The 20,413-nt window shown below is 43.1% G+C and overlaps 1 protein-coding gene across 1 annotated transcript; it reads right to left on the bottom strand.

Annotated features, from left to right (window-relative positions):
* Nucleotides 1-6,141: 6,141 nt before the first annotated feature.
* LOC135096087 (zinc finger protein OZF-like) lies at nt 6,142-9,666 on the bottom strand. The gene is made up of 3 exons (XM_063997325.1): nt 8,326-9,666; nt 8,111-8,222; nt 6,142-7,254 (listed from the first exon to the last, which is right to left on the bottom strand). Exons 1-3 carry the CDS (start codon nt 8,386-8,388, stop codon nt 6,287-6,289), a joined length of 1,143 nt encoding a protein of 380 aa, XP_063853395.1. The 5' UTR covers nt 8,389-9,666; the 3' UTR covers nt 6,142-6,286.
* Between the last annotated feature and the right edge of the window lie 10,747 nt (nt 9,667-20,413).

Below are 20,413 nucleotides of genomic sequence, written 5' to 3' on the forward strand. Positions count from 1 at the left end.
CAATGAGTTTTGATTTAGATTTTTCCAGTTCAGGTTTAATTCTAGCAATGGGGGAAATATGGGCAGCCTCGAGCAGTTGGCGCTCATGTTCTACCCTGTCAATAAATTTATCAAGAGGATAATCCTCATCCAGGAAACCTTCTAGTCTAGCCTTTGCTTCTTGGGTTAAGCCCTGCCACAACTTTCTTTTGATAATTTTCTTACATTTAGGGAGTTTCTCTCCTGGAAAGCTCGTCTCTAGAGTGGCATATTTGCAAGTGAATTTGTTGGTAAATGCTTGGGGAGATTCTACCCAATCATATGTCTGTGCGTCTATGTCTCTCCACGCCCTGTCAAAGTTAACCTCTTGGGAGAATTGTGATAGAAGCAATTGTTTAATACTATTCCAGGTGTGACAATGATGTAAGGTTTGATGGTTATGTATGAGAGCCGCGAGCTCGCTGCTGACCCTACTCTTTGCAATTTGCACTTTGCGGGTGTCCTCATTGCTACTTTGCTCCACCAGTTCAATGAAAATTTGCAATTGGGTAGTTGAGTCAAGACCTTGTAGGTGGTGGAGTTCAAGAATTGGGATATCTCGGGGTTTGGTGGGAGTGCTAGGTGCTCTGTGTAAATTAGGGATGTTAGCCAAGCGCCCAATTACCTGATTTTGTTGATTTAAGATTTGCTTTAGTTCCTCTACTTCCTGTTCTAAAGTGTTCAAGTCTTTCCCTTTACTTTCATGTTTAACTGCTCCCAGGCTCTCTCTGGTGTTATGATCCATTAAGTCCTGCCACGGGTCTAATCCACCCCTTGGGAGGCGAACATTATCAGTCATCTTTGCTCACATGGAAGTTTAACGTACTGGGTGTAGAACACAATCTCTCAGGGTGATTGTTAGGTGACCTGCGATACACAGTATGCGCTCAGGTTTTCTTCTTCCAGGACAATGTGTTCTACTCCACTGCCTCTCTATTGCTACTGTGACCTTCAATAACTCTTTTGATCTTACTGATTACTTGAGCTTGGCCTCTCTCGTCCCAGTGAACACCATCCTCGCTCAGTTCTTGTACAAATTGAATATTATTAAAATGAACGTTTGGGGTCTTCAGGGCTCTCTTTACTCTATTATTGATTCCTACTTGGAATTTCTTATATTTCTCCACTGATATTCCCCTAGGGTTGGTCCTGGGTTCAATTTGGCAGACATGCACTAGTGATTGGCATTTGGCAGTGATTTCTTTGATGATGTTCTTAACATCGGAGAAAATCCTAGCGGGATTGGTAGATGTTTCTATGTCGTTGCTGCCTATCCACAAGATGGTCAAGTCATGTTGCCACTCGAGTACTCGATTTAACCGATCATCCTCAAAGAAAGTCCTAGCCTTTGCTCCAGGGGCTCTGAATATCCTAATTTGCACATTTGTTACCTCTAGATGCCGGGGAATCTGGCTATGCCCTACAAGTGTCACCTTCAACATTTACACTTATTTCCAGTCTCCACCTCTTTCGGTCAGTCGCGAAATAAATCCCACCGCTGCTCACCAGTTTAGTGCCCTCTAAGGGGTGTGATGTTCCCTTGTGGCAGACGATAATGAACAAATCCTATCACTGGTTTAAAAGAAATACAAATATTGACACTTTATAGATTTTTAATTGATAATGGAATAATCCGAAAAAAATAATAATAATAAGAAAGGAATTCAGAAATACAAAATAAATGGTAGCGTACTCTTCAGTTACATAATTCAGAAATACAAAATAAATGGTAGCGTACTCTTCAGTTACATAATTCAGAAATACAAAATAAATGGTAGCGTATTCTTCAATTACATAAAAACTACGATGGAGATATTTTCGCGACTACTGAGTTGTGGGGGAGACCAGAGAATAAATAAATAAATAACAAATATATACCCAAAAAAGTATGTATAGACCTGAGGACAGTTTCACACGGTGATCTCGAACCAGGTGGTTTCACTAGTCCCGTGGAGAAAACCAACAAAAAAAAGAACAAAAAAATGCGAATATCTATCCACTCAGAAACAGTTTATCAACAGGAATATCTGAGGAGAATCCGAGAGAGACTGGCTTTGCTTGTGAGGAAATCGGCGGGAAACTAAGGATAAAGGTTTCCAATGGGGAAATTTATTAAGAGTTATAATTTTGTTTTTAGTGGGGGGGGCGACTAGGTTGTGAGTTCAGGGATGAAAAATATGAATAATTAAGTTACTGTTTACTTTATAGTTGTTACTTTAAGAAGTTTAATTCAATGGACTTTTGAAATCAATTGGGGAATTAGTCAAAGTCTGGTATCTCTTCCCGGCTTGCGTAGCAACAGGGGTAAGGACGGCGAAGCAAAGAAGACTTATCAGATTCGTCAACCTCATTGGCGCAGCGTAATTATCTGGGATTTGTTTGAGCTGGTTTAAGACCTTACCATTATAGAATTAATTTTATCGTATTAAGGGCTCCCCATTCTCTGGGATTAGGTGAAAAATTCGCCTCTATAACCTGGCCAAGCAAGAGAAATTACGTTTATTCACGGGGTAAATTTGTTATAGAAGTGGTCAACACAGTGACGCTGAGAGGGGGGGGGGGAAAGCAAGGACAAAAGGACACTGAGGAGAGGAGGGGAAGGGGGGGGTTAGTCACATGGTACTGAGATTCTGGTCATCCTCGCACATTACATGGGCCTTAGCCTAGGAAAAAAGTAGAAATATACATAATTAATTTCCCAGCACTACACACTTCCCACATTCCACCAGTACAAACCCCAGCCTGGCAGGTGTGGCTCAACTCTCCACACCTGCACAACACAGATGCCCTTCAAAATACACACACTCTTCATCATCATCATCATCATCATCAAGTCACTCACCATCACACACAAACCAGAATCTCCTTGGGGCAGCACACCTCAGCATTCCACATCCAGCATCTTTCTACCTCTGCCACACTGCCACATCTCCACCAGTGTTCGTGTTCTCAGCTTCACCATGTCTTCTGTGTTTCTTCGGTGTTGTGTCTCATAATTTGCTAACAGTTTTAACTCCTGTGACAGCCTCTAGCCCCCAACAGCTCAGATTTCCAAGAGATCATAGCACAAGGCCAATATTCTGTAATGCTCTGCTCTCATTATGACTGTTTTCCAAGGCCACAGAGATTAGCCAGGTTCTCAAGAGTGTTTCACCTGTTAATAATGTAGAAATGTGAATCTGTCACTAGAACTGTAAAAACACCTTGAAAACATGTGTCACTTCAACTAGACCCTTTGGAAAGTAGTGGAGGTGCAGTGCTGAAGTGTTGCAGACTATGGCCCTAAAGACTGTGACAGGAGACAAGCACAGTAGTACATAAGAACATAAGAAATAAGGGAAGCTGCATGAAGCGACCGGGCTTACACGTGGCAGTCCCTGTATGAAATATACCTACCTATTTCCACCTAGAGAGAGAGAGAGAGAGAGAGAGAGAGAGAGAGAGAGAGAGAGAGAGAGAGAGAGAGAGAGAGAGAGAGAGAGAGAGAGAGAGAGAGAGAGAGAGAGAGGTAAGGAAAGACACAGTTAATTTAATGCTTTAGTTGTCAGTTTAATTAGTGCACAAGGAAGGAAAAGCAGAGTTTGTAAGATTAGATAAACAAGTTGATTCAAGTAATTATTTGGCTTGTCTTCCAGTTTACACAATTGATCATTCTTTTAATTTACTATTCTCATTAGGATTACTTTTTTGTTATGTTTAGGGAGCAGCAAGAGTCTGGAGGATGAGATAAACAACAAGGGATTCAAAGATTTACCTTGTCTTGTAATGTTACAGTTTAAGCCAGTCTGTATTTTGTCATTTTCAATTTGCTTTAATACTCTTCCTTCAACACACCTGCCTTCTCCCTCCCCTGAGACACCCCACCCCTCTCTCTTCATAGCTCCCTTTCCTCTACACTTACAAGAGCTGTGTGACCACTGGTGTCTGGCTCACTCACCTCTCAACGGAAACTGTGCACAATTGCCGGAAAAACTGGAGTGTCAATGAAAAGATTAATTGTCGACAGTATGAAGAGAGGAAAAGGTGAAAAGAAAAAAAAAAGGTGAGAATTAATTGTCAAAAGTATAAAGAGTGGGAAAAGAAGAAATGGGAAAAAAATATATTAAAAGCACAAAAAGGGAAACGTGTAAATTGATGAAAAAAAAGTTAATGGAAATATTGACAGAAAAGAGAAGCCAAGATAAATGAAAATAAAAAATGAAATAATGAAAATATTGACCCAAAGAAAGAGAGAAAGAAAAGGCAAGATAAACAGATGAAAAAAGATAAATAATGAAAATATTGCCAGAAAAGAGAAAAAACAAAGGGTAAGATAAACAGATAAAAAAAATGAAAATGGTGCCAGAAAAGAAGAAAAAAGACAAACAAATGAAGAAAAAATAAGAAGTGGAATGATTAATTGCCGAGAATTTAAAGAGAGAAAGCAAGTGATAATAATAAATAATGTGTAAGAAATATAAATTAATGCATGAAAAAAATGAGAGAGAGAGAGAGAGAGAGAGAGAGAGAGAAGAGAGAGAGAGAGAGAGAGAGAGAGAGAGAGAGAGAGAGAGAGAGAGAGAGAGAGAGAGAGAGAGAGAGAGAGAGAGAGAGAGAGAGAGAGAGAGAGAGAGAGAGAGAGAGAGAGAGAGAGAGAGTAACTTTAGAATAGACTCTGATAGCAGTACAAAGACCAACCCCCCAAAACATATATATAAATAAATAAATAAGAAATAAAAAAGTTGTTTCACAATCCACATAACTTTTTTGAGAGAGAGAGAGAACTTTTTTAAGAGAGAGAGAGAGAGAGAGAGAGAGAGAGAGAGAGAGAGAGAGAGAGAGAGAGAGAGAGAGAGAGAGAGAGAGAGAGAGAGAGAGAGAGAGAGAGAGAGAGAGAGAGAGTAACTTTAGAATAGACTCTGATAGCAGTACAAAGAACCCAAAAAATAAATAAATAAAAAATAAAAAAAGTTTCACAATCCACATAACATTTTTGAGAGAGAGAGAGAGAGAGAGAGAGAGAGAGAGAGAGAATGTTGTACACCACTTGTATTAAGTAATTGTTGTACTGAGAAGGGAGCAATACTATAGTTTGCATCCCTGTTAGTTCAGTGCCAATGAGACAACCTGCTACTGTGTGCCAGGGTGATGAAAATGCTTAACTTGTGTGTGTGTGTGTGTGTGTGTGTGTGTGTGTGTCAGGGCTTTTATACTGTCAAATTAATTCGCTAGTTTTTTTGTTTACTTCTTTCCTAATTTTTTTTTCATTTTTTTTTTATGCATTGAATTTCTCCGGCTACTGTACTATATACGAGTATATATATATATATATATATATATATATATATATATATATATATATATATATATATATATATATATATATATATATATATATATATATATATATATATATATATATATATATATATATATATATATAATGTATTTATTTTATTTTGTTTATTTTTTTCTTCTTCCGTAAGTGTTAACATTATAACGCCAAGACTGTACAACGTAATGTGTTCTTGGCCAGTAAAGTAAAATAAAGAACTGAGGCCGATTGACTGATAACACTTGTATAGAGAGAAGAGAAGAAACAAGTGAATAAAGAAATATGAGATTGATAACATTAGTATGCACAGAAGAGAACAAAGGAATGAATAGAGAAATACGACAGACATTGATAACATGTCTTTTTGTATCCTGAGAATTCTGCCTGTGTCACCCTCGCCACAGTCCTTGTACCGCTGAAACACCTCCAGCAGGTGCAGCATGTAGAGGCACAATAGTACATGCAGCAGCGTCCAGCAGAGTGAAGGTGCACGGCAGGGGGCCCCAGGGCTCTGTGCTGGGTCCCCTGCTCTTCCTAACTGATACAAAAGACATGACACGCATTCTTACACCACCAAGCCAGACGCCCGTGCTTGCCGAAGACTGCCACGGCCGTGCCCCAGCGTCTGCACGACGGCTCAGGCACACCCAGTGCACACAAGACAGGCTGGCAGGATGGTGAGGGACGCGGCTGCTCAGATACAGTGAAGCAAGTGTTGGGGGCGGTGCTTGTGGCCACCACGACTGTGCACCAAAAACCAAACACAGGGAACTCACACACCACCACTCAAAACGGAAAAGAACTTGGCGTTATGTTAGACACACACATTTATTGAAGGTCACACCTGCACTGCCAACAAAACAACTGCTGGGGCTGTTACTCCCTCACACCACCACCACCGCCACCACCACAGGCATGGGTGTGGCCCCACACATCCACACACAACACACCACCTCAGAAGTGGATCCTCATGTGGTGGGCAATATCACCCTTTGTCTTGAAACACTTGCCACAAACATCACACTTAAACTCTCTCAAGCCAGTGTGTCTGAAGACGTGTTGATTGAGATGATATGTGGTGCCAAATCTTTTGCCACACTCATCACACTCATAATTTCTAACACCAATGTGTGTCACGGTGTGTCTGGTGAGGTGAGACTTTCTAGTAAACTTCCTGCCACACTTGTCACACTCATAATTTCTAATACCACTGTGTGTCAGGATGTGTGCAGTGAGGTCAGATTTTGAAATAAATTTCCTCCCACACTCATAACACTCATAATTTCTAACACCACTGTGTATCAGGGTGTGTGTGGTGAGGTGAGACTTTCTGGTAAATTTCTTCCCACACTCAGCACACTCATAATTTCTAACACCACTGTGTGTCATGGTGTGTCTGGTGAGGATAGACTTTCTGGTAAATTTCCTGCCACACTCATCACACTCATAGTTTCTAACACCACTGTGTGTCAGACTGTGTCTGGTGAGGTTAGACTTACTGATAAATTTCCTGCCACACTCATTACACTCATGATTTCTAGCACCACTGTGTATCACAGTGTGTGAGGTGAGGGAAAACTTCCTCCCACACTCGCCACACTCATATTTTCTAACACCACTGTGTGTCAGGGTGTGGTAGTCAAGGCCTTGTCTGGATACAAAAGTTTTGTCACACTGCTGGCACTCAAACTTGCTCTCTCCTCTGTGGACAGAGCTGCCTGCCTCCAGGTGATTCTTGCCACCATGCCTGCGCCTCTCCACACCTGAGGCTGGCTGCTGCTGCTGCTGCTGCTGCTGGCCACTCATGCTGCTGCCCGGCCTCACGACCTCCACCACAGCACCACTCCCACCAGCACACGCCATGGACACAACAAGATTGGTTGGCGACGAGCAGGGCGTGCAGCCTGGACTCTGCCTGGCACCTGGAACAACAGCGACAGTCAGCACACACTGGGCCAAGGGCTGCTTAACACACTGCCCCAGCCTGCAACACACCCTGCTTCCTGTCCCTTCCTTGCAACACTAGGCTGCACACTGCCCCTGCCTGCAACACACACCCTGCTTCCTGCCCCTTTCTTGCAACACTAGGCTACACACTGCCCCTGCCTGCAACACACACCCTGCTTCCTGCCCCTTCCTTGCAACACTAGGCCAGGCCTGCACTCCCTCCAGCCTCCTGGCTCCCTGACCACTGTCCCTCACAAATTAAGTGCCACTCCTATGGGGCAGTGGCCCCCATTAGGTTAGGTTAGGTATGTTAACACCTAAGAGTGTCGTGGTGGAAGACCACGGCAACACTGCTGCCAGTGATCAGAGTGTATCCTTGTCAATGGTAGCAGATCGAGCCGCCCCAACACACACACACACTCACACACTCTCACTCTCTCTCTCTCTCTCTCTCTCTCTCTCTCTCTCTCTCATTTCAGCTAGTTCCATACTTTCAGTTCATTGGTTGCTCTTTAAACTTATAGTTTTTGTGACGGTAATAATAATAATAATGAGAATAACAATAATTCTAATACTACTACTACTACTCTTTTTAATGTTTTTTTTTTTTTTAATATGCTTGATTTGGGCACGTTTTGTGTTGACCGTTGTTCATTTCATTGCCAACCATCAGTGACTGCGGGGGGTTCGAGGAGCAAGGATAAGAACAAAATTGCAACAAAAATTATTGAGATTAATTAAAAACACCAAAATCTCTACAAGGAAAAAAATAATGACAGTAAACAAATAAATAGTGTGTCCGCTGTTGTGGTGGGTAGTTAAAATATTTACCAGTGACGGTCAGCCGATCAGACTGTCCCGTGCCGGAGAGGCCCCTGCTGGCGTGGTGGGGCGTCTGGGGGCTGGCCGCGGTGGTGGCAGCCAGGCAGGAGGTCTGCTGGTGCTGGTGAGTGGAGGAGAGCAGTGCCTCAATAACCACTTGAAAACAGTGAAACAAGCTGCACTAGGTAAGCAGACGTGCTGCCTCTACAGTCTGGCTGGCTTACTTCCTGAGTTACTGCACGCTCTGAGTCGCCTCTTCGGTCACTCTCCTGCCTTCCTTCACGCATTTCTTGGCTCTGCTTTCTTATTTTGTGGCACTCGACCACCAGTGTGTTCCTGAGGCTTTCCTAGAAGACCACTGTGTGTCTGCCATCTCCCTCTTCTTTGGATGTAAACAAACTGACAACTGGCTGACTCAGCTGAGGCCAAGCTCGATCTTGATCTTGATGGTACAGGTGGCACAGGATCACTCCTGAGCCAGGCCTTTGGATCGGCAACTCCTGTAGAAAGGGGGAAAAAAAAAAGAGAAACGAACAGCATCCTCTATCCTAATTGTTCATACACCTGGCACGCCACATTCTCTCCAGAAACTCTTTCACCGCCTCAATCATCCTTTCATTCGCCTCTCTACACAGTCCCAGCAACAACACCATCCATTCCTTTCCTGTCTTCTCCACTCTTTCATTCCTATCATGCCCTAACTCAGTCAGTATCACTTACATCATCTCATTCCTGTCTCTGGCATACTGCACACACTCCAGCACCACATGTTCCACCGTCTCATCCTCTCCCATGTCACACATCTGGCACACTTTGCTGTGGGACTCAAGACCACCTGTAACTCCTTGCATTCACATCCATACACTGTGCCCTCGCTCGGAAGAGAAGATCACCGCCCAGGCTTCCATCATACCACCTTTCATACCTCGGGGCCTCTTTCTCCTTGTACCATTCCAGGGTCTTCTTTCTTTCCATCTCATTCTTCCATTCATTCAGTCCCACACATTTCACTTCTTTGTCTATCTCATTCTTCCATTTTCTCACATCCCATTCGGCTCCCACTCTTCCTCCTCTTGTTACCACCCATTCACGCTCATTTTGATTCCTCCCAGCCATTCTTATCGCCCACAAAACTTGCAATCCATTCCTGTCTGTCATTCTCATGCATCTCTTCCTCCATTTGCTTCCACTTTCATTCCACAGGTACACCTTCCTTGCTATTCTTGCATCATCCATTCTCTCAAGCCTAATCTTGTACCTAAGTGTGGCTTTTGTCAGTCTTTCTCTGAAGGTGCTCCATCCCATGTCACCTCTCAAGGCTTCAACTGCTGTGCACCTCGGTGCACTCAGTGCCATCCTTGCTACTTTGTTCTGGCCCACTTCTAACTTATCAATTTCACTTTCATTCCATGCAATTGTAGTGCTGGGAAATTAATTATGTATATTTCTACTTTTTTCCTAGGCTAAGGCCCATGTAATGTGCGAGGATGACCAGAATCTCAGTACCATGTGACTAACCCCCCCCCTTCCCCTCCTCTCCTCAGTGTCCTTTTGTCCTTGCTTTTCCCCCCCCCCCCCCTCTCAGCGTCACTGTGTTGACCCCTTCTATAACAAATTCACCCCGTGAATAAACGTAATTTCTCCTGCTTGGCCAGGTTATAGAGGCGAATTTTTCACCTAATCCCAGAGAATGGGGAGCCCTTAATACGATAAAATTAGTTCTATAATGGTAAGGTCTTAAACCAGCTCAAACAAATCCCAGATAATTACGCCGCGCCAATGAGGTTGACGAATCTGATAAGTCTTCTTTGCTTCGCCGTCCTGTTACCCCTGTTGCTACGCAAGCCGGGAAGAGATACCAGACTTTGACTAATTCCCTAATTGATTTCAAAAGTCCATTGAATTAAACTTCTTAAAGTAACAACTATAAAGTAAACAGTAACTTAATTATTCATATTTTTCATCCCTGAACTCACAACCTAGTCGCCCCCCCCACTAAAAAACAAACTTATAACTCTTAATAAATTTCCCCATTGGAAACCTTTATCCTTAGTTTCCCGCCGATTTCCTCACAAGCAAAGCCAGTCTCTCTCGGATTCTCCTCAGATATTCCTGTTGATAAACTGTTTTCTGAGTGGATAGATATTCGCATTTTTTCGTTCTTTTTTGTTGGTTTTCTCCACGGGACTAGTGAAACCACCTGGTTCGAGATCACCGTGTGAGACTGTCCTCAGGTCTATACATACTTTTTGGGTATATATTTGTTATTTATTTATTTATTCTCTGGTCTCCCCCACAACTCAGTAGTCGCGAAAATATCTCCATCGTAGTTTTTATGTAATTGAAGAATACGCTACCATTATTTTTGTATTTCTGAATTATGTAACTGAAGAGTACGCTACCATTTATTTTGTATTTCTGAATTCCTTTCTTTTTATTATTATTATTCGGTTTATTCCATTATCAATTAAAAATCTATAAAAGTGTCAATATTTGTATTTCATTTAATCCAGTGATAGGATTTGTAATTATCGTGTGCCACAAGGGAACATCACACCCCTTAGAGGGCACTAAACTGGTGAGCAGCGGTGGGATTTATTTCGTGACTGACCGAAAGAGGTGGAGACTGGAAATAAGTGTAAATGTTGAAGGTGGCACTTGTAGGGCATAGCCAGATTCCCCGGCATCTAGAGGTAACAAATGTGCAAATTAGGATATTCAGAGCCCCTGGAGCAAAGGCTAGGACTTTCTTTGAGGATGATCGGTTAAATCGAGTACTCGAGTGGCAACATGACTTGACCATCTTGTGGATAGGCAGCAACGACATAGAAACATCTACCAATCCCGCTAGGATTTTCTCCGATGTTAAGAACATCATCAAAGAAATCACTGCCAAATGCCAATCACTAGTGCATGTCTGCCAAATTGAACCCAGGACCAACCCTAGGGGAATATCAGTGGAGAAATATAAGAAATTCCAAGTAGGAATCAATAATAGAGTAAAGAGAGCCCTGAAGACCCCAAACGTTCATTTTAATAATATTCAATTTGTACAAGAACTGAGCGAGGATGGTGTTCACTGGGATGAGAGAGGCCAAGCTCAAGTAATCAGTAAGATCAAAAGAGTTATTGAAGGTCACAGTAGCAATAGAGAGGCAGTGGAGTAGAACACATTGTCCTGGAAGAAGAAAACCTGAGCGCATACTGTGTATCGCAGGTCACCTAACAATCACCCTGAGAGATTGTGTTCTACACCCAGTACGTTAAACTTCCATGTGAGCAAAGATGACTGATAATGTTCGCCTCCCAAGGGGTGGATTAGACCCGTGGCAGGACTTAATGGATCATAACACCAGAGAGAGCCTGGGAGCAGTTAAACATGAAAGTAAAGGGAAAGACTTGAACACTTTAGAACAGGAAGTAGAGGAACTAAAGCAAATCTTAAATCAACAAAATCAGGTAATTGGGCGCTTGGCTAACATCCCTAATTTACACAGAGCACCTAGCACTCCCACCAAACCCCGAGATATCCCAATTCTTGAACTCCACCACCTACAAGGTCTTGACTCAACTACCCAATTGCAAATTTTCATTGAACTGGTGGAGCAAAGTAGCAATGAGGACACCCGCAAAGTGCAAATTGCAAAGAGTAGGGTCAGCAGCGAGCTCGCGGCTCTCATACATAACCATCAAACCTTACATCATTGTCACACCTGGAATAGTATTAAACAATTGCTTCTATCACAATTCTCCCAAGAGGTTAACTTTGACAGGGCGTGGAGAGACATAGACGCACAGACATATGATTGGGTAGAATCTCCCCAAGCATTTGCCAACAAATTCACTTGCAAATATGCCACTCTAGAGACGAGCTTTCCAGGAGAGAAACTCCCTAAATGTAAGAAAATTATCAAAAGAAAGTTGTGGCAGGGCTTAACCCAAGAAGCAAAGGCTAGACTAGAAGGTTTCCTGGATGAGGATTATCCTCTTGATAAATTTATTGACAGGGTAGATCATGAGCGCCAACTGCTCGAGGCTGCCCATACTTCCCCCATTGCTAGAATTAAAACTGAACTGGAAAAATCTAAATCAAAACTCATTGGTAACCCTGACCCAATAACTCAAAATCCCCCAGACCTAACAAATGCAACATCCAAGGAATCAAAGGAAATTTGGGAACTTAAGCAGCAGATTAAAAGTCTCACTGATCAAGTAGGAAGGTTGAGAACCTCCCCCTCTCCAACACAACCCGCTAAATATTGCTCACACTGTCGAACCCATAGTCACACGCTGAGGGAGTGCTGGAGAAAACCTGCCCGTGGATCATGCTTTGACTGTAGACAGCATGGGTGCTGGAGAGGAAATAAAAACTGACCCGGAAAACCAAATCAGAATATATGACTCACCCAGGGATTCACATCCCCCGCTATCAATCTCATAGTTAACAAGAAAATTCTTAAAGCTGTCATTGACACTGGTAGCGGCTATACTTTAATCACAGAGGCTGCGGTAGAGAAATTAGAAGGAACTATATCACAAAGGCGAGCAGTACCTATACTACAAGGGGTAACTGGTTCACCCTTACGAATCTTGGGGATGACCTTACTAGAGATAGGAGTAGGTGAAGAGACTATACACAAACAATGGTGCCCTGTAGTCCCGAATAGCTACCTTGATGCTGACGTCTTACTCGGGACAGACATACTTTCACAAGCTCCTTTTCAATGGAATGGTAAGACAAATACAGTAAAGTGGGGTAAAACCACATACCTTGTTAATCATATCAAAAGGCAGAAAGGCAAGGTGGAACGAGTTCACGAGGTACCTATTCTTCCTACCACTCCCAGTCAAACAGAACACATCCGTCTAACTCATACCATCAAACTTGATCCCTACCGAGCTCAGTTTCTTCCTATCTCGGTGAAAGAAAACCCAGGAGAAACTTTGTTAGTCCAGCCTCAGCCATGTTTAACGCCTAGATCATCACCCCTTGATTGTGACAGTAGATGAGAATAAAAAGGTCCCCCTCCCATTTATTAATGATACTAAGGGCCGGAAAACAATCAAACCAGGAACCCTATTAGGCACTTTTGAAAACATCTCCTCCCCGACGATCAAAGTCATCCACCAAAAGCAAGCCACTCCTTCCCTAGAAATCCACAATGATCTGTTGCCACACAACGACCAAACAAGGTGTCAGGAATCAAAGAGTAGGCCACAAAGACTCGAGGAGTTGATAAGACAACAGAAATGGAGTAACCTTACTAGAGAGCAGAAAACAATCTTAAAAAATATCATTCTCAATCACCATGATTTATTCATAGTAGACAAAAACGAACTTGGATTAATGAAAGGGCCTCCTGCTAAAATTAATATCTCTAATCCAGAGCCTAGTCGTGGTCCTAGGTACCGATACCCCGAGGAAGCAAAAACCCTGATATCAAACATGTTAACAGATATGGAGAACAGAGATATCATTGAAAAATCTACATCTGCATGGCTCTCTCCTATAGTATTAGTCAATAAACCGGATGGAAGTAAAAGAATGTGCCTTGACTACCGACATGTCAACAAACACCTAACTACTGACATTTACCCGCTTCCCCGCCTAGAAGAATTAGTTGAACAAGCAGCTGGCCATCAGTTCTATGCCACGCTAGATATGAGGGAGGCTTATTTTCAAATTCTATTGGAGGAAGGTAGCAGAGACCTCACAGCCTTCAGTGATGGGGTGACTCTCTATAGGTTTAAAAGGCTACCTTTTGGATTAAGCTGTTCTCCAGCTATCTTTACTAGACATATGGCCTCATTGTTAGCTCCTCTCGTGAAGAAGGGTTGGATGAAAAATTACTTAGACGACCTAATCATTTGGGCTTCAGACTTCACCACACTCAGCGAAAGACTCAGTGAAACTTTCGCTTTACTTAAAGAAAACGGAGTCAAGCTTAACTTATCTAAATGCGAAATGGCAAAGACTGAAGTTACGTTTCTTGGTCATAAAATTTCACAAGAAGGTAGTCAACCCGACCCAAAGAATGTAGAGGCAGTATTGGAAATGAAACCGCCCACTAAGGTCAAGGAAGTGAGACGATTTTTAGGTATGGCAGGATTTTATAGGAAACACATCAGTAATTTCGCTCAAATAGCCACTCCACTTACCAACCTAACGAAAAAAGATCAACCTTTCCTTTGGACGGACAAGTGTCAGGAGGCATTCGATACCTTAAAAAGATCTCTTGCCCAGGCCCCTATACTAGCGAGAGCGCAAAGTAACCAGCTGTTCATTTTAACAACTGATGCCAGTAATACCCACGTAGGAGGCGTCTTAAGTCAAACTCAGGAGGATGGGTCCGTCAGACCTTTGGCCTATTTTTCAAAAAAATTAAACTCCACTGAGAATAGGTACTCAGCTACAGATAAAGAAGCCTTGGCAGTACTTCTCTCTTGTAGACACTTCCATCATTATTTGTGGGGAACTAGCTTCACTATATTCACAGATCATCAGCCCCTTACTAGTATATTCAAAAGAAAGACCAAATCTGCCAGGATGAACCGCTGGATACTAGAGATGAGAGAATACCAATACAACATCCAATATGTGAAGGGAAAGTATAACTACGTGGCCGATCAGCTCTCTCGCCCAGTGAGGATCATTCAGCGATGTCCTACTCCAAACTATTTAGGCCTGACTTTAGAACAAATCAAGATTCAACAAAGGGAAGAAATTAAGTGGAGAGACATGATAGAGTATCTGGAAGGAGGGTCTATACCTACCAAAAAGTATCATAAGAGTATATTGCACCAGTTCACTATAATTGATGAGTTGCTGTACTACGCTAAGGAAAACATTGATGGCAGCATTCATTATTCATTGGTAGTTCCTCAGGTTCTGATTCCTAAAGCTTTAGAACATGCACATGAGCTTTCTGGCCACCTGGGTCAGAAAAAGACAATTAAAAAGGCCGAAGAATTGTTTTACTGGTGTAATCTCAAGTTTGACGTAACCCAGTACGTAAAGAATTGCCTTACCTGTCAAAGATTTAAAACCTCTCCAGGGTTACAGCAGCCTTATCAGGAATTACCTTCAGTAGAGAAGCCCTTAGATAGGATAGGTATAGACCTGACGGATATGATTGCAGGCAGTGGTGGCTACCGATATGTGTTGACTATCGTAGATCACTTTAGCCGATTTGTGAAGTTCTATCCACTCAAAAACAAACTATCAGAGGGAATTGTAGAGGCGCTGCAGCACTACATTACCGACTTCGGGACTCCTCACTCCATCGTCCTGGACAACGGGGGCGAGTTCACCTCCCAGATCTTCCAACAATTCTGCCAGCAACACCTCATCACCCTCTGTTACACCACTCCCTACCACCCGCAAGGGAACGCCATCACCGAACGACTCCATCGCACGCTCAAATCCATCTTGGCTTCCATGTGCCGAGGTTACCCGCTACGGTGGCCTCGCCTACTCCCTGTGTGTCAGGCCACTATGAATGCCGCCGTCCATACCAGTATCGCCCAACAACCTTTCTTCGCGTTTTTCTCCCGGCATGCGCCCCGAGTGGTGGGTGCCAGGCTACCCGCAGTTGATGGTGACGAGCAAGACGTGGATGTGGTCCGCCGGCTGATCCGGGAAACACACGAGAAAATGACTCGGAAATACCGTAATGCGGCCAACAGGAAACGCAAGGAGCAGAAGGTAGACATTGGGGCGTTGGTGTGGGTGAAGCGAGAAACTACAGAGTCAGGAGTGTGTAAGAAACTGTGTGTTCGTTGGGACGGCCCATATAAGGTGGTGGAAATTTTAAGAGGAGGCGGTGGTTATGTGGTGAAAGACCCTTTCTCGGGAAAGATGGTGCAAAGAGCGGCAGAAAAGATCAAACAGTTTCACAGTGAGGAAGAGTACGTAGTTGCGGCTCAAGACACAGTGTTCCAACCTGATATAGAAACTGAAGTGTTACCGCCTAGAGTGCATAACCGTCCCAGACGCTATATTGAGGAATGTTAATGTTGCTGGAAAAACGGTATAGAAAAGAGCAGAGTGCTTGGGGTAAATAGAGTCTCCCCCCTTACTTTTGCATGGTCTGGCTGGACTGGTTGTAATGAATCGTGGTATGACAGGTATGGGTACTATGTGAGAGGTGATGTAAGAATTTGAGAAGGAATAAGGAACCACTTTAATTCGCAGACTACTACTGCACTCGACAACCCGTTCGGGCCATACTGTGGTGGATTACTTCAGGACGTGGCGAGCGCTTCGCGTAATCATCTGTAGTATCTCGTGGTATGAGTGAATGTGTGGATGAGTAAATGACTGTCCGAGTGGAAGGAACCGAGTACTGGGGTGGCCGAATCTCGTTTCAGAGAGTGACGGAGTGACTTAAGGTTAAGTCCTCACACCACAGGAGGTCAAGAGGCTGGTTGGGGTGGAATTTCTTTTCTTTTTCCTTGAGATGAGAGAAAGAGCCGAGTTATGTCTCCAAGGGACATTGTGGTGATATGGCCCACAAGCCATTGTATGGGAGAGAAGGTCAGAGTTATTTCCCGACAGAGATCACGTGCAGTTCGTCAGCCTGGCTTGGTTGTGTGGTGGTGAGGGGAGGTTCTAATTACTCGGATGTGAAGGTGTTATTTTATTTTTTTTTTGGTAAGGAGAAAAGAGAGAGGTGAAAAATTCTAGAACGGATGAAAGGCTCGTGTAGTGCTGGGAAATTAATTATGTATATTTCTACTTTTTTCCTAGGCTAAGGCCCATGTAATGTGCGAGGATGACCAGAATCTCAGTACCATGTGACTAACCCCCCCCCCTTCCCCTCCTCTCCTCAGTGTCCTTTTGTCCTTGCTTTTTCCCCCCCCCCCCTCTCAGCGTCACTGTGTTGACCACTTCTATAACAAATTCACCCCGTGAATAAACGTAATTTCTCCTGCTTGGCCAGGTTATAGAGGCGAATTTTTCACCTAATCCCAGAGAATGGGGAGCCCTTAATACGATAAAATTAGTTCTATAATGGTAAGGTCTTAAACCAGCTCAAACAAATCCCAGATAATTACGCCGCGCCAATGAGGTTGACGAATCTGATAAATCTTCTTTGCTTCGCCGTCCTGTTACCCCTGTTGCTACGCAAGCCGGGAAGAGATACCAGACTTTGACTAATTCCCTAATTGATTTCAAAAGTCCATTGAATTAAACTTCTTAAAGTAACAACTATAAAGTAAACAGTAACTTAATTATTCATATTTTTCATCCCTGAACTCACAACCTAGTCGCCCCCCCACTAAAAAACAAACTTATAACTCTTAATAAATTTCCCCATTGGAAACCTTTATCCTTAGTTTCCCGCCGATTTCCTCACAAGCAAAGCCAGTCTCTCTCGGATTCTCCTCAGGTGAGCATGCAGTCTGATAATCTCCTCCTCCATTTCCTGTAATATTAAGTAAGTGTTTATTTAACAATAATTTACTAAAGCAGTCTCTCTCGGATTCTCCTCAGACCCTCTCGGATTCTCCTCAGATATTCCTGTTGATAAACTGTTTTCTGAGTGGATAGATATTCGCATTTTTTCGTTCTTTTTTGTTGGTTTTCTCCACGGGACTAGTGAAACCACCTGGTTCGAGATCACCGTGTGAGACTGTCCTCAGGTCTATACATACTTTTTGGGTATATATTTGTTATTTATTTATTTATTCTCTGGTCTCCCCCACAACTCAGTAGTCGCGAAAATATCTCCATCGTAGTTTTTATGTAATTGAAGAATACGCTACCATTATTTTTGTATTTCTGAATTATGTAACTGAAGAGTACGCTACCATTTATTTTGTATTTCTGAATTCCTTTCTTTTTATTATTATTATTCGGTTTATTCCATTATCAATTAAAAATCTATAAAAGTGTCAATATTTGTATTTCTTTTAATCCAGTGATAGGATTTGTAATTATCGTGTGCCACAAGGGAACATCACACCCCTTAGAGGGCACTAAACAATCACATCCATACCATACATTATACATGGCACAGCCACACTCTTCCACACTTCTCTCAACACATCATACTTACTTGCTCTCATCCTTGCCGCACTTCCCAATCGACCTACCCACTGGTTTACCATACTTATCTTTTCATTCTTTGCCTTTGCACACCCACTAGGACTCATCCACATCCCTAAGGACTTGTATTCTTGCACCTGTCTCAACTCATTCTCTCCAAGTCTCCATACCACATTACTTTCATCCTCTGACCTATTCACAATCATTACTTTGCTTTTCTCACTGCTAAACCTTACTCCAAAGTCTTTACCATGGCCATCCACTACATCCAACAAACTTTGAAGCTCATCTGCCGATTCACTCATAACAACTACATCATCTGCATAAAGGAGCACACATACTTTCTCATTCCCCACACTTACCCCTACATTCATTCTTCTCATCCTGGCTGCTAGCTCCTCTGTATACAGGCTAAAAAGGGTTGGTGACAATATACAGCCCTGCCTAACTCCTCTCTCACTCTTCACCCAGTCTGTTTCTATGTCTCCTAGCCTGTATCTAGCTCTTGTGTCCACATACATACTTTGCACTACGTTAACTATCTTTGCACTCAATCCAATCTTTTCTAAGACTCTACCTAACATTTCTCTGTTCACTCTATCATAAGCTTTCTCTATATCCAAAAAACCTAGGTACAATTTACCCCCATCCTTCTTTTTCTTCTCAATCATTTCATTCACCACAAACATATTGTCCTCAGCTCTCCTGTCCCTACGAAAACCATTCTGTTCTTCACCCAGCACTCCAGCTCTCTCAATCCATTTACACAGTCTCTCATTCAACACTGCACTGAAAACTTTACCTACTGTATTCACTAATGCAATTGGCCTGTAGTTCTTCAGCTCATTCTTACTCTTAAATCCTCCCTTATGCAACAGACACACTCGGCTCTCATTCCACTTTCTTGGCACTCTCTCTTCATCCCACACTCGGTTGAATAACTCAGTCATTCTGTCTATCACTACCTCCCCACCATTCTTGTAGAACTCATAGGGTATATCATCTGGACCTGCTGCCTTGCCATTCTTCTGCCTTCTCACACACCTCTCCACTTCATCCCTACTGATTCTTTCATCCAGTTCATCTGCATTCTTCCTTTCCAGTGTTACACATTCTTCTCTCACACTAAACATCTCACCTACCCCACCTACTTCTTCCCAGAACCCTTTGATTGCCTCCCTGATTCCATCCTTCTCTGTTATAACTACACCCTCCACTTTTAGACTCTCCACACCAACACTGCCTGACATATTCTCACCTCTCATGAACTTGTACCATTCATGGCCACCTTCCATACCTTTCTCCCTTAAAGATTGAATCACGCTCCTTTCACTCTTCACTTTAGCGTTCATTATCATTCGTCTCGTCAACCGCTGCTGCTTCACATACGCTGCCCATGCATTCAGATACTCATTCTCTGCCTTATCGCTTTCATGCCTCTTTTTCCTCAGCCATCTACACTGTCTATTCACTCTCTTTCGCTCCTTCCTAGCCGCTCTGATTTCATCATTCCACCATGGTTTACATACATTCTTTCTTCTACCTACTCTTACAAACCCTATCTGGTTCTCAGCAGCACCCCTCACGTCCTCAACCAGTTTCTCATTCAGATGCTCCACGTCATGCACACTTTCGTCGTCCCAGCTTCTCTCACTCAGATCAACCTGAAAGTTCTCCCACCCTACATCTCTCAGTCTCCACTTCTTTCTCTTACTTGCCACTTTCACTTCATTCCCACCCTGCATCAAGCACTCCACAACCAGCATGTTGTGATCGGACACAATATCAACCAAACCATCCTCATCTATCCACATGTGCGACACAATTTCACGCATTCTTCCATTCACCAACATGTAGTCAATTGCCGATTCCTGTTCTCTTGCACTCCAAGTCACATGCCCCTCTGCCAAAGTAACGTTCAGATTTTCCAGCTCCAGTTCATCAACAAACTCTCCAAGCATTTCACCATTCCTGTTCACCTGTTCCCCCAGTATTCCCACATGTGCATTCATGTCACCCATAATTAGCACTCTCTCCTCTCCATGCTCTCTCACAACTTTCTTAAGTATGTCATACTTCCTCCTATTTTCCCTCTCTGCTCTTTCACCCATGACAGTCATGTACGCTACCACCAGTACCACCTTCTCTGGTCTGCCACGACCATCCATGCATTCCACTCTTACTGCAAGCACATCCTCACTACTTGTACACTCCCCCACATCAATCTCCTCTACTTTCAGTCCTCTTTCTTTCTTGTAGAG

Source organism: Scylla paramamosain, unplaced genomic scaffold (assembly GCF_035594125.1).
Source record: "Scylla paramamosain isolate STU-SP2022 unplaced genomic scaffold, ASM3559412v1 Contig2, whole genome shotgun sequence".
NCBI classification, from domain to species: domain Eukaryota; kingdom Metazoa; phylum Arthropoda; class Malacostraca; order Decapoda; family Portunidae; genus Scylla; species Scylla paramamosain.